Below are 14,211 nucleotides of genomic sequence, written 5' to 3' on the forward strand. Positions count from 1 at the left end.
AATATTCACTCATCGTGACAGTAAAATAGGGCATTCTAAGTCAATATACTGCAGTATTTCCTCTCTCAATCAGTAGAAAATATGGTTAACACCCGGACATGCATGAAAAAAAATATACACCGTCATGTACCGTGAAACCGGTATAATTTTGAAAAATACCGTGATATAAATGTTTGGTCATACCGCCCAGCACTACTGTAGCCCACAATACAACATCCTGAGTGGACCAAAAAGTATTTGAACACTTAACACTAGAACCACCAGAGGTCGCTGTATACCTAAAAGCGCCAGCGGGTAAATTTTACCCACACACATAACAACTGTATTTATATGGCTAAAGAACATATTATTTCACTGTATTATGCCACTGTCTTCACAAAGAAGTGTCTAGAGTCATGAAATGATAATTAAACCAAAGTTTGACCAATTAGAGTAACGTGATACTGAAACATAATATCTGGATCACTGTCAGATGCTGAGCTGACCCAGGACACATAACTTACCATCAGACTCTCCATCACTCATGGCATTTATGTGAGTGAGTGAGTGACGTGACATGTGGCCAAGTATGGTGACCCATACTTGGAATTAGTGCTCTGCATTTAACCCATCCAAAGTGCACACACACAGCAGTGAACACACACACCGTGAACACACACCCGGAGCAGTGGGCAGCCATTTTTGCTGCGGCGCCCGGGGAGCAGTTGGGGGTTCGGTGCCTTGCTCAAGGGCACCTCAGTCGTGGTATTGAAGGTGGGAGAGAGCGCTGTACATTCACTCCCCCCACCTACAATCCCTGCATTAGGCCATGACTTCCCCCATTTAGTGTTTCTAATACCTACCTTCCATAAATCGCCTTTTTTTTTGTCATTTTGACTTTATTTATGAGACTGATAACTGCTAAATCAGTGAGTGAAAGGCGTTGCCTAGAAATGTACAATGTTAAAACATAAGCGTAAGAAAATGACAGCGCGAAAATACATGCATTATATAGCGGGTAAATTTGACCCGCTGGCGCTTAGAGTTATAAATGCCCCATTTTTTGATCTGGTTTTATCTAAATAATTTTTAACAACATTGGATTGTAAATTACATAATTTTAGTAAAAGTCAATGACTGGGAGACTTGAATGTTTTATTTTAAATCTTTTATGTACATTTGAAAAACAGCCACGGGTAAAATTTACCCCGTGACGGTTCTAGTGTTAAGCCACACTATATGTGACCTTGGACTACAAAACCAATCATAAGGGTCAATTTCTCTAAATTTAGTTTTATACATCATCTGAAAGCTGAATAAATAAGCTTTCCATTGATGTATGGTTTGTTAGGATAGGACAACATTTGGCCGAGATACAACTATCTGGAATCTGAGGGTGCTAAAAAATCTAAATACTGAGAAAATCATCTTTAAAGCTGTCCAATGAAGTTCGTAGCAATGCATATTACTAATCAAAAATTAAGTTTTGATATATTTACGGTAGGAAATTTACAAAATATCTTCATGGAACATGATCTTTACTTAATATCCTAATGATTTTTGGCATAAAAGAAAAATCGATCATTTTGACCATACAATGTTTTTTTTGGCTATTGCTACAAATATACCCCAGTGACTTAAGGCTGCTTTTGTTGTCCAGGGTCACATATATGAATATAGTGTAGTCGTATATAATATATATATATATATATATATATATAACACTATATTTGCATTAGATAACAAAATATTAAACAAATTTTTGTTTATTTTAAACGCATATATAGCACAGATACACTTTTCAAACAGAATGTTTAAAAAGGTTTGAAATAGATACTTTGCTCCAAGCAATCCTCAGGACCAAGACCTCTCCCTGGGCTGCTGATTGAGTCTCAGATGTTATGGATGAAGAGTTAAGTTTCAATGACAGGTTTCAGGGTTGTTTTTTAGAGCCCATTTCATATTGAACAGCTTTAAATGCTTTTATCAGACCCTCCGCCTGTAATCAGCGGGGCAGCTACTGAGAAGCAAGCAAGAAGGTAACAGAATTTTTCAGTGAGGAAAGAACATTTGTCTTGGTGGAAACAGCAAGGGGAAGCTGGCTCGAGATTGCAAATTGGTTTGTTGTTTGGAAAACATTTTTTGTAAAGAGTCAAAGGTTTCAAAAATGCTTACAGAGCTGCCAAAGGACATAAAACGTTTCCTCTAAATGCATCTTGAACCAGTACAACATGTCATACAATCACTGTAAATTTATACTGTGAATTGTATTCATGATTTCATTTGTATAACATTTGTGCTCCAAAAATTATTTAAAAATCTGATTTATGCAATGTGTCCGAAAAGTCTGAGACTTTGTAAATATAAAAGTCTATATAGTTCTATTATATAATCATTTTTATCACAAAATTTGACAGATGTAAATAAAAAATATTTACAATGTATAATTAATAAGAAATATTTAATATAATGACTGTTTAACTATACCTATTACCTATAACTATTAATTATAACTATTATTAAGTTTGGGGTCAGTAATTTTATTTTTTTAATTTTTTTGTAAGAAATTAAAACTTTTAAGGATGCATTAAATTTATCAAATGACAATAAAGACTTTGTATAATTTTATAAATATTTCTATTTCAAATAAATGCTGTTTTATTCATCAAGTTTCTATTCATCAATAAATCCTGGGGAAAAAAAGTATCATGGTTTACAGAAAATATGAAAGCACACAACTGTTTTCAACATTGATAATAATTGATAATAAATTTAAATGTTTCTTGAGCAGCAAATCAGCATATTAAAATGATTTCTGAAGGAACGTGACACTGAAGACTGGAATAATGATGCTGAAAATTCAGCATTGCATCGTAGGAATAAATTATATTTTCAAATATATTCAAATAGAAAACAGTTGTTTTAAACAACAATAATATTTCACAATTTTTACTGTAATTTTGATCCAAGTAAATGCAACAGAAAAAAAGAGAAAAGGTTAAATAGAAGCATTTTCATCGTCTCAGGCTTTGGGAGTCCACTATATATTCATGCAACCTTTTTTTTTTTTTTAATATCCATAATGTCACAGACTGTCAGACATTTTTTTTTCTGTTCCTTCTTTGCTTTGTCAGAATATCCCATACCCTATCAACCTCCCGCTGGCAGGAAGAGGAGTTGACTATCCTCTCTTCTTTGGAACAGCAATATTCGCCTTTGAGGGAATTGGAGTTGTAAGTTTTTCTTTTGCTCTGATATTTTGCTTGTCACCACAGAAAAATTATTCAAGTGAAAAAAGTTCATTTCAAAAAGGTGTCATACTCAAACTTCATCAGGTGCTCCCACTTGAGAATAAGATGCAGAATCCCAGAAACTTCACCATGGTCCTGTATCTTGGCATGGGCATCGTCACCACCCTCTACATCACCCTGGGCACCATTGGCTTCATTGGCTTCGGAGAGCATATCCGGGGCAGCATCACTTTAAACTTACCATTGTGCTGGTGAGTGCCAGGGAATCTTTAATGTTTATTGTGTACTAGTCCAATTTATTTATTTATTGTTTGTTTGTTTTATTGATTTTGTTGATTATGATGATTATTATGAAAAAGAAACCGAAAACTGAAATTATACAAGACATTACAAAAATATAATGCACAAAAGCTATCCTGATTTTTAGGATGGACATGAGACTAATATCCATGCACAATCATGCTCAAAAAAAAAAAAGAAGAAGAAAATATTACAATAAATTCTATTTCAAATAAATGCTGTTCTTTGAACTTTCTATTCATCAAAGAATCCTGAAAAAAATGTATCATGGTTTCCACAAAAATATGAAGCAGCGCAACTGTTTCAACATTGATAATAATAATAAATGTTTTTTCATATTAGCATATTAGAATGATTTCTGAAGGATCATGTGACGCTGAAGACTGGAGTAATGATGCTGAAAGTTCAGCTTTGTCATCACAGGAATAAATTACATTATAATAAATATTCAAGTAGAAAACAGTTATTTTAAACTGTAATAATATTTTCACAAGATTACTGTTTTTTTTATTACTGTTTTACTGAAGACTGGAGTGTTGATGTGGAAACTTCAGCTTTGCATCACAGGAATTGCATAAATTACATTTTAAAATGAATAAACGTAAATAAATATTTTAAATTGTAATAAGATTTCACAATATTACTTTTTTACTGTATTTTTGATAAATTAATAACAAAAAAGTTTTTAGTAGTGTAAGTGATAAAAGTGCACAATAACAAACACTGTAATAATATTTATAGTATTTATATATATATATATATGTATTTATTTTTTATGCCAAATCTATTCACAGCCTAGCTTTTCAATATAAAAAAAAAAAAGAAAGTTTTTTTTTTATGTTTATTTGTTTCTAAGTTGATTTCAGATTCTCAGTTTTAGGCTTATTCACTTCAGGCGAATACAAAGAAAGCATTCTGAACAGGTCACTGAGCCCAGGTGACAAAAAGGCTGACTGAAAATACTAAGGAACTGGGAACAGACCCAAATACACCCATTGACATCACTGTTTCCTGCTGACAAACTCCGGTGCAAAGGAGAAGCTGTGGACTGCCAAGTTAACTGTTCATGAGATGAATTGCCTGAGGGAAGAAATTGTTCTTATGCCTGGCCGTTCTGGTTCTCAGTGCTCTGTAGCGCCAACCAGATGGCAACAGTTCAAAGAGGAAGTGGGCTGGGTGTGAGGGGTCCAGAATGATTTTGCCAGCTCTTTTGCTCACTCTGGATGAGTACAGTTCTTGGAGAGTGGGGAGGGTTGTACCAGTGATTCGCTCAGTAGTCCGGACTCTCCGCTTCAGTCTTCTAAGGTCTGATTTGGTAGCTGAGCTGAACCAGACAGTTATAGAAGTGCAGAGGACGGATTCAGTGACTGCAGAGTAGAGCTGTATCAGCAGCTCCTGTGGCAGGTTGAACTTCCTCAGCTGGCGAAGGAAGTACAGACACTGCTGTCTTGACTGCGGAGTCTATGTGGAACTCCCACTTCAGGTCCTGATAGATGGTGGTGCCCAGGAACTTGAATGACTCCACTGTTGTTACAGTGCTGTCCATGATGGTGAGTGGAGGGAGTGCAGGGGGGTTCCTCCTAGGGGTGTATTGGTTCAAATTACTCCCGATTCGGTTTGTATCACAGTTAAGTCACCGTTTCAGTACGGTTCGGTTAGGGTTATTGCTATGTTTAGGGAAAAAAGGACTATACTGTCAAAGAAAAATAAAGAAAATGAGAACAAATAATCTAACTACAAGCAACAGCACAAATAAATACAATAGAGCAAAGATACAAATATAATGAACAGTGCTTTTCAGGTTTTTTAGGTAGGTCTAACATTAGTTTTTAGGTACAGAAATTGAAGTAATCAAAAGTAAAATAACATTGCATATTTGACTGTATATATGAAAGATTAATCCTTATTAAAGTTACAATCAAGATCCTATCAAGAGCATGCAGTGAGTGATTTCCTTGTCTTTTGTTGTTTGATTAACATTAAAAACTTGACAATGCACGGATCCAGTACACTGATACTGTACGTTCAGCTGACTATGTCTGCTAAGATACTCGCCAAGACAGGCATGTTATAATTTGTGTGTGAATTTGTCTGTTCAAGCACAAGACTCTATATTTGCACGCTCTCTGAGACACGAGTTTGGCGCTTCGGATGAGCGCACACACACACATCTTCCCACTGTACGCGCAAGTACTCATTTGCATCTGGCTCTTGATTGTTTAAACTGGCAAGGCTTGATGAGTTTAGTTTAAACAGATAGCAATGTGTGCTGTTCAGGTCTCACCTGTGCACATGTGCTATCAACACCCGGGTGATGACGGCATAACTGACTGGTCATATTCCAGCAGCACTCGCATTGAACAAAGTATACAATGAGTGACTGGTTTATCCACGTTTTTTTTTTTTTTTTTTTTTTTCGTTGCTGTTGTTGTAATGTATTGGGAAGCCAGAATACGTATCCATCGACAGAAACATATATTAGCCGAACTCTGTCTGTTTAATGTGTTGTTATTTTTAAGAAGCCATATTACAGATGCGTTGTCAGATTTAAGTTGAACCGCGGTGCAAGTGCGTTCTGATCCATGGGTGGCGAACGGTACGGTTAGTTTTTTTTACCGAGAACCGTTACACCCCTAGTTCCTCCTGAAGTCCACTATCATCTCCACTGTTTTGAGCGTGTTCAGCTCCAGGTTGTTTTAACTGCACTAGACAGCCAGCTCTTTAACCTGCCACAGGTCTCTTAATCATTTAGTCCTGTAATTTTGGGTTTCTTTGGGATGGGGATGATAGTGGAGCGTTTGAAGCAGGCACGGACTTCGCACAGCTCCAGTGATATGTTGAAGATCTGTGTGAAGATGGGGGCCAGCTGGTCAGCACAGGTTTTCAGACAGGCTGGTGTAACACCGTCTGGGCCTGGTGTTTTCCTTCTCTTCTGTTTCCGGAAGACCTGACACACATCTTTTTCGCAGACCTGAAGTGCAGATGTGGGGGAGAGGGGGGTTGCTGGAGGTGTTAATCGATCCATGGAGAGAAGGTCAGAATGGGTGTGGGGTGTGAGACAGGGTTTTTCAAATCTGCAATAAAACTAATTCAAATCGTCGGCCAGTTGTTGATTCTCTACAGTGCTGGGGGATGGTGTCTTGTGCTTTGTGATGTCTTTCGGTCCTTTCCATACTGATGCAGGGTCATTGGCAGAAAACTGGTTTTCCAGCTTTTTGGAGTAGCTTCTCTTAGCCACGCTGATCTCCTTTGTCAGTGTGTTTTTGGCCTGTTTATACAAGATTCTGACCCCACTCCTGTAGGCATCCTCTTTTTTTTTTAGTTTTGCTGTGTACCATGGTTTGTCACTAGCTTCGTTTCCATTACCCTTCAAATTGCGCAAATTGAAATTGCGAATTGAAAATACGCCTGTTGGAAACGCGTCAATTTAGAAAAAATTCCCATATATCGCAAAAAAGTTTTTACGCTCGCATGAGGTGCTTTTTCAGGCAATTCGAAAAAGGAATATTTCGCAAAATTGCAATGGAAACGTTTTTTTGCATTTAAAGGTCACATGGCATACGTAAAAATTCATATGATCATTCCGCAATGTAATATAACCTCCAAGAAACACTTCATATGTGGCTGCTCTCAAATATAAGGGGCTTTCCCTGCCATTAATTCTTAGACTATTTACACTGCACACGTCTACGGCGCGTTACGGCTCCAAAACGGCCACCGGAGCTGATCGCGGCCACTCTAGTCAACGCTTGTGTTACCAGTCACGCCACGGCACGTCCCAGAAGCTGCTCTCCGCGCTGCTTCTGTCAAGATACACGCATACGCCTCCTTCGATTAAATATAATGGCTAGTGTAGCCAAAATCCGTTGCCATGACTTATCGCGAGAGGAAAAATTTACTTTTTTGTTGCATAACATCAGTTGATAGAAACGTCATCATGTATGTTAAATAAGTCCTAGTACGAATATACATATCCTCACTGAAACAGATGTATGATGTTACAGTTTCTGTGAATTCATCCATATTGGTGGCAGCAGCTTCAAAAACACTCCAGTCAGTCCAGTCGAAGCAGGCTTGTAAATCAAGCAGGCTTGAAAGACCAGGGGCCAGTTGCATAAACATAGCCACTATGTTAAGACTGTGAATAGTTTCATCAACTAGTAGCTAGCCAAGAGGTAATCAGACTTACTTTTTGGATTCAAATTAGACCATTCTCCCTTTTTATAACTGATTTTAAAATGTTATGACCAGTCTTAAAGAATAAAAATTAGATGACTAACTTTTTAAGACTAGTCTAAGCGGTTTATATTCTGTGATTCTGTGATCAGTTCGACATCAGTGGTTGCAGAAATAAATAAAAAAACGTGTCTAATGTCTGTCTGTTCTATAGGTTGTATCAGGCCGTGAAGCTGCTTTACTCTTTTGGGATCTACATCACTTATGCGCTGCAGTTCTACGTGTCAGCAGAGATCCTGATCCCACCGGCGGTGGCGTGCTGCGGTCCCAGATGGGCATTGATGGTGGACCTCAGCATCCGCGCAAATTAGACCATTCTCCCTTTTTATAACTGATTTTAAAATGTTATGACCAGTCTTAAAGAATAAAAATTAGATGACTAACTTTTTAAGACTAGTCTAAGCGGTTTATATTCTGTGATTCTGTGATCAGTTCGACATCAGTGGTTGCAGAAATAAATAAAAAAACGTGTCTAATGTCTGTCTGTTCTATAGGTTGTATCAGGCCGTGAAGCTGCTTTACTCTTTTGGGATCTACATCACTTATGCGCTGCAGTTCTACGTGTCAGCAGAGATCCTGATCCCACCGGCGGTGGCGTGCTGCGGTCCCAGATGGGCATTGATGGTGGACCTCAGCATCCGCGTGGCTCTCGTAGGCCTCACATGTAAGTCGTGCTGCAACAAAACACCTTAAAACAACCAAAAACCTCTTCACTCCAGCAGTCTTTCAGCTAAAACCATCAGCCGTTGAGCCGCTTGCGTCAAAAGTCAGGAGCGTTTTCAATGGCTCATTTTCTTCTGCACGCGTTCATGCACGTGTGGAATTGTGGCTCAAGATTGTTCAGCCACTTCACAGAACATTTGTCATTGTTAGAAGTCTATTTTTACCTTTTGTCACTTTTTCTGAAATAAGCCGGACCTTGAACACAACTGCTAATGTTTTCCGCATGTGACTCAGCCGTGCGATAGATGTTCAGATGGGGTGCTGGAAATTAGGTTTGTGTTTTGGTTGCACGAAGTAGGTGGGTCGCATAGTGTGGTTGGATCGTGAACATGAATGTGTGCCTCTTTATCTGTAAATGAAGGAAATCATGCCTTCTCTTTTTAAAAATTGTCGTGAATGGCACACGTGCTCAACCAGATCACTCTACTTACAGCACAACAGCCTCTTCCTAGGCGTTTAAATATATTTTTAGAAATATCAAAGGTTAGTCCCTTGTTTTTAGTGGTTGTATTGATTTCCCTTCAAACGTGAGGTTGTTAAACCCTGTTTGAGACATGAGCAGCAGCTGATAGTGTTTTCTTCACTAGGAGGCAGTCTTGAGCACTCCTTCATTTTGTTAACACGGATCCCACTTACATGAGCAGCCTATTAATCTTAATATACTTTACTTAATCTCAGGTGTCACATGAGGACCAAACATGTAGACCAAACTAATGCATGTTACTGCTAGGTTTCATTTTCATAATTCATCGTTTACCCAATATTTCTTTACACCACTTTTCTGTCTTAAAGTTTTGAGTAAAACTTCTGTCAAGAACATATAATAATATATTTTAAAAAATATGAAAACATGCACAAATCATTTAGATGGTAGAATATATTCATATGATTCTCATACTCACCAAGGCTGCATTTGTTTGATTTAAATTATAGTAAAAACAGTAATACTGTGACATATTGTTGCAATTTAAAACAACTGTTTTCTATATTTAGAAATAGGTTTTAAAATATAACTTATTACGGTCAAGGCTAAGCTGAATTATATAGAATATAAAAATAAAAAAGGTATTTTTACCTCACAATTCTGAGTTTATGTCTCACAACTCTCACAATTAATTTTTTTTCTCAGAATTTTGAGATGTAAACTCTATCTTTATGTATATCCCACAATTCTGACTTTTTTTGTAAAAATTCTGAGAAAATATGTCAGATTTGCAACAAAAAAATCCGAATTCTGAGATAAAAGTCTCCATTACCTTTTTTTTTTGTGTGTGTGGCAAAAATAGAATAGAATTACTCCGGTCTTTAGCATCACGGTAATCATGGTAAAACCCAAAGTTTTGAACAAAAGTGCAATTTCTATATATTTTATTTATTATTTTGTTCGATTTTTGGGGTAAAATATGACCCAAACATGTTCTTGACAGGTTTCGGGAAATTTACTTTTGTACTTCTATTATCTGATAATGTGTAGCATGCCTGGAAAAATATTTGTTAATGGTTTGAAAAGCACTGTATGAAGAACTAGATAAATCAATATGCTTCTAGTGTTTCTGTGTTGTTGCTTGTGTCGGCCTAGTAGCTTTGAACTGGTTTAAAGCAGAAACATTAAAGCAGTATTCGCAGGGACCATTTCAGCGGTCATGTTAATGGATTTCAAGCGTGGAGGGAAAATTGTCAGCATTGTGGTGTTGGCATGGAGTCGGATGTGCAGCTGCGAGATTATATTTGGTTATTAGTTAAATTGAGCATTGTAAACATTGTTTTTTTGCAATCTCCCATGTGATAATGTCACTGGTGACATGGGCAGCAGGGGCCTTTCGAGTTTAAATCGCCCAAGGCATTGTGCTTGATGTTTTCATTTGACTTTTTGAGAATAGAAGTGAATGAAAATGTCATGTGATGCATTAGCTGTGATGTGAAATGTAATGAATGTTTTTTCATACATGACCCAGTGTGAACACGTGTGATATTAGTGGATATTACTAAAGGACAATAACATAAATCCCACACCTTAAACAACTTGAGGGTCAGTAAATGATGACCGAATTTTCATTTTTGGGTAAGTTTGTGTGCAGCTCTTTTTCCTTATTATCAGTTACTGGGTGTAAGGCTTGATTGTGGGTTGGTCAGCTTTCTGAATATTAATCACACTGATTCACACGGGATGAGTCTCTGAGGTGAAGATGCCATCAAAGCACCTTCACAGTTCATCACACTTTATGTCGGGCAGTTACAAATGGGCATGTCCAGGAGTGCCTAATCAAAGCTTGTGCTGACCGCAATCTGTTGTCATTTCCTCAGAATGATACTTTGACAGAGTGCTGGACGCTCCACTAACCATTTAGTTCAGACGGTCTTCAGCTACCAGACATTTTTAGCCATTCTTCACGCCCTCCATTTGAATGTCACTGACTTCGGGTCAAAATTGTGGAGCCAACAAATACAGTTAAGTTGACAGTCCTTTCTGTCACAGTTGTCATAGTGTGTACCTCTGTCAGATTCTTTTTTTTATCTCTGCAAAAAATACTATTTTCTTAATCGGTTGTTGTGTCTTGTTTTTAAAACATGTTATAGGTACTTGAAGCAAAACTGCATAAAATTGGTATTTTTATAGTATAATTGTCATTGTGATTATATTTATTTTGTTTTTAAAAGCGAATTATTTAAAAAATGTAGTACCATTCAAAAGTTTGTTGTCAGTAAGATTTAAAAGAATTTTTTTTAGAAAGAATACTTCTATTCAGCAAGGATGCATTCAATTGATCAAAAGTGACATTTATAATCTTACAAAAGATTCATCTAAGAATCCCAGTAGCCCCTTACTGCAGAACACAAGATCCAGGGGGCGTGGTTGGATCCACATCTAGGGGGTGGAGATTGGTAGGTTTAGGGGTGGAGATGGGTGGGTTTAGGGATCAGGGGGTGGAGACGGGTAGGTTTAGGTATATGTAAGATGGGATGAGTTGGATCGGGATCCAACCACGCCCCCTGGATCTTGTGTTCTGCACTGAGGACCATCTCAAGAATCCTAAAAAATGTATCACAGTTTCCACAAAAATAGTAAGCAGCACAACTGTTTGCAACAGTGATAATAATCAGAAATGTTTCTTGAGCAGCATATTATGATTTCTGAAAGATCATGTGACATTGAAGACTGGAGTAATGATGCTGAAAATACAGCCTTGCGTCACAGAAATAAATTACATTATAAAATCTATTCAAATGGTAAATAGTTATTTTAAATAAATAACTAAAAATATTTTATAATATTACTGTTTTTAATGTATTTTTGATTCAATAAATGTAAATTTGTTGAGTTGTTTAAAATCTTGCAGACCCCAAACTTTTAAATGGTAGTGTACATTAAAAAAGCAGTTCAGTATTGTTACTTTTTAAAACACAGGACATATTTAGAGTCATTAAATATTCCATATGAAACATAAATACGACAAGGATTTTTTTTTACTTTCTAGATTTAAATTAGAGGTTTTTGTCTTTTTTTTATCATGAATGCTATTTTTTTTAATGGGTCATTGAGCCATAAATGCAACCAAATTTCTTGATGTTTATGCCTAAAACAAGACCAATCAATCAATGGGGGAAAAAACAAACTTAATTCAAGATATATAGACCCTTTTAGGGCCGACGTCACAATTACGTCACCGTGCTAGCTGGAGGCAATACAAGGGGGAAACTGGAGGCGACCAATTCAAACCAGCGCAGATTCAGCTACATAAGGAGCTTAAAATAGCGTCTTATTGTGATGTTGGGTGCCAGAATCGACGTAGTAGAGGCTCCAATTTAACATTTTAAAGCATACCTGCTGCCACTGCCAGACAAAAAACCGACGACAGCTGTGGTTAAATGCGATAAAACGAGCGGACTGGACAGAAACGATAGTCAAAAATGCTTGCGTTTGCAGCGCACACTTCTTGTCAGAAAAGGTTAAATAAAGAATTGTCTTTTGTTGTTATGGATTATGGTTTGTGTTGCGCATCTAAAGATTTCTTATGCATCTCACGACTATGTCGCGTATGAAATAATGTCTGTGTGCATGTGTGTAAAACAACAAACTGACGATTTATATGCTTAATGATCTGTAATTGTATATACATTGTTGTGATTGATTGTGGCTGGAATTTTTAAGAACTTGGTAAGAAAAAAATAATCAAAATTAGTTTCTGGAATTTTTATTTCTAGAAAATATTCACATCTTAATTTAAATGTACTCTATGTAAGTAAAGGTAGGTAATGTCACTGTAAACTTACATTATTTACAGGAGGTACAGTGGGTACGGAAAGTATTCAGACCCCCTTAAATTTTTCACTCTTTGTTATATTGCAGCCATTTGCTAAAATCATTTAAGTTAATTTTTTTTCCTCATTAATGTACACACAGCACCCCATATTGACAGAAAAACACAGAATTGTTGACATTTTTGCAGATTTATTAAAAAAGAAAAACTAAAATATCACATGGTCCTAAGTATTCAGACACTTTTACTAACAGAAAAAGGGTCTATACATTGACACAATTATTAGTATGCAAATTTTGTCTTGTTTTAAGGATGTTTACATAATTTTACTGGAAAAAAGGATAAAAATCCTGAAATTAAATAACAAAAAATGAATTCATTTATTAATTTTTTTTATTTTTGTGTGTGTAATATGTGCCGTATTTTAAAGGTCCCATATTGTCAAAACTGAAATTTCCTGACTTTTTTCACGATAACTGAGGTCTAGGGGCTATTTAACTACCATATAAGTTTCAAAACAGTCAGTCCACAGTAAAATGCACACAGCCTGCATAAAGTAGCTGTGATTTTTCACGAACCGTTGTGACTTCCGTAAAAAGTTGACATCAGAACTACACAGTCAGTATATATAAATCGTCAGTTTGTTGTTTTACACAAATGCACACAGACATTTTCATACAGGACATAGTCGTGACTCGTGAGATGCAAGAAACATAGACCTATGGCAAGAAATCTGTAGACGCGCCCATAACAACAAAAGACAATACTTTATTGAATAAACTTTCTTATTGCAACAACCCTCGATACCTCAGTCTTTGTTTTTTCCAACTTTTGTTCTGGTTTGCAGTTTCGCTGGAAGTTTTCAGTCCATTGGGATGATCTCAGTGTAAGCATAGAATAAAGTACAGCATTCTTCTGTCTGCTCAGCAATTTGCATCAATATTCACTCTGTAGCATTAGAGTCTTAACTCCCTTCCTTCCTTTTTTAATTCGGAATTCAAAATCAAACACTGGAGGCTCTCTGCGTTGGCTCATTGAGGGCAGACAGGATGTGGTTGACAGTGCCTTTGTCTTGGAGATGAAGAGGGACCAAGAGTGTACAGCATGTGACATCTGATTCAAAGATCTCCAGAGAGAAGCTAGAGGGCTTCATCTAGGCCAGGGGTAGGCAAGTTCGGACCTAGAGAGCCGCAGTCCTGCAGAGTTCAGCTCCAACCCTGAAAAAAACTCACCTGCCTATAGCCTTAGTAATCCTGAAGACATTGATTAGCTTTCATTTTTAGGTGAACTATTCTTTTAACAAAACACAAAAGAATGACAGTCTTTGTTTAAATGAGAGATTCTTCAGCTTTGTAGGAAACTGTCCTGGTTTGTTCGGTTCAAACGCTGCAGAAGTAGGACGGATTGCTCATTGCTTCTAATCAAGCAGTTTAAAGATTGAAATGCCTTAAAGGAATATGCAG

The 14,211-nt window shown here is 36.9% G+C and overlaps 1 protein-coding gene across 1 annotated transcript in view; it reads left to right on the top strand.

Moving 5' to 3' along the window:
• LOC107717388 (proton-coupled amino acid transporter 1-like) overlaps positions 1–8,077 on the top strand; it is a 15,456-nt gene extending 7,379 nt beyond the window's left edge. The window contains exons 9-11 of the mRNA XM_016524119.1: positions 3,114–3,212; positions 3,315–3,481; positions 7,921–8,077. Of these exons, the coding sequence (XP_016379605.1) occupies positions 3,114–3,212; positions 3,315–3,481; positions 7,921–8,077 (423 nt within the window). The remainder of the gene's footprint in view (positions 1–3,113; positions 3,213–3,314; positions 3,482–7,920) is intronic.
• Positions 8,078–14,211: the final 6,134 nt, after the last annotated feature.

The sequence above is a fragment of the Sinocyclocheilus rhinocerous genome, unplaced genomic scaffold, assembly GCF_001515625.1.
Source record: "Sinocyclocheilus rhinocerous isolate Xijiao unplaced genomic scaffold, SAMN03320098_v1.1 scaffold1054, whole genome shotgun sequence".
In the NCBI taxonomy this organism is placed as follows: Eukaryota; Metazoa; Chordata; class Actinopteri; order Cypriniformes; family Cyprinidae; genus Sinocyclocheilus; species Sinocyclocheilus rhinocerous.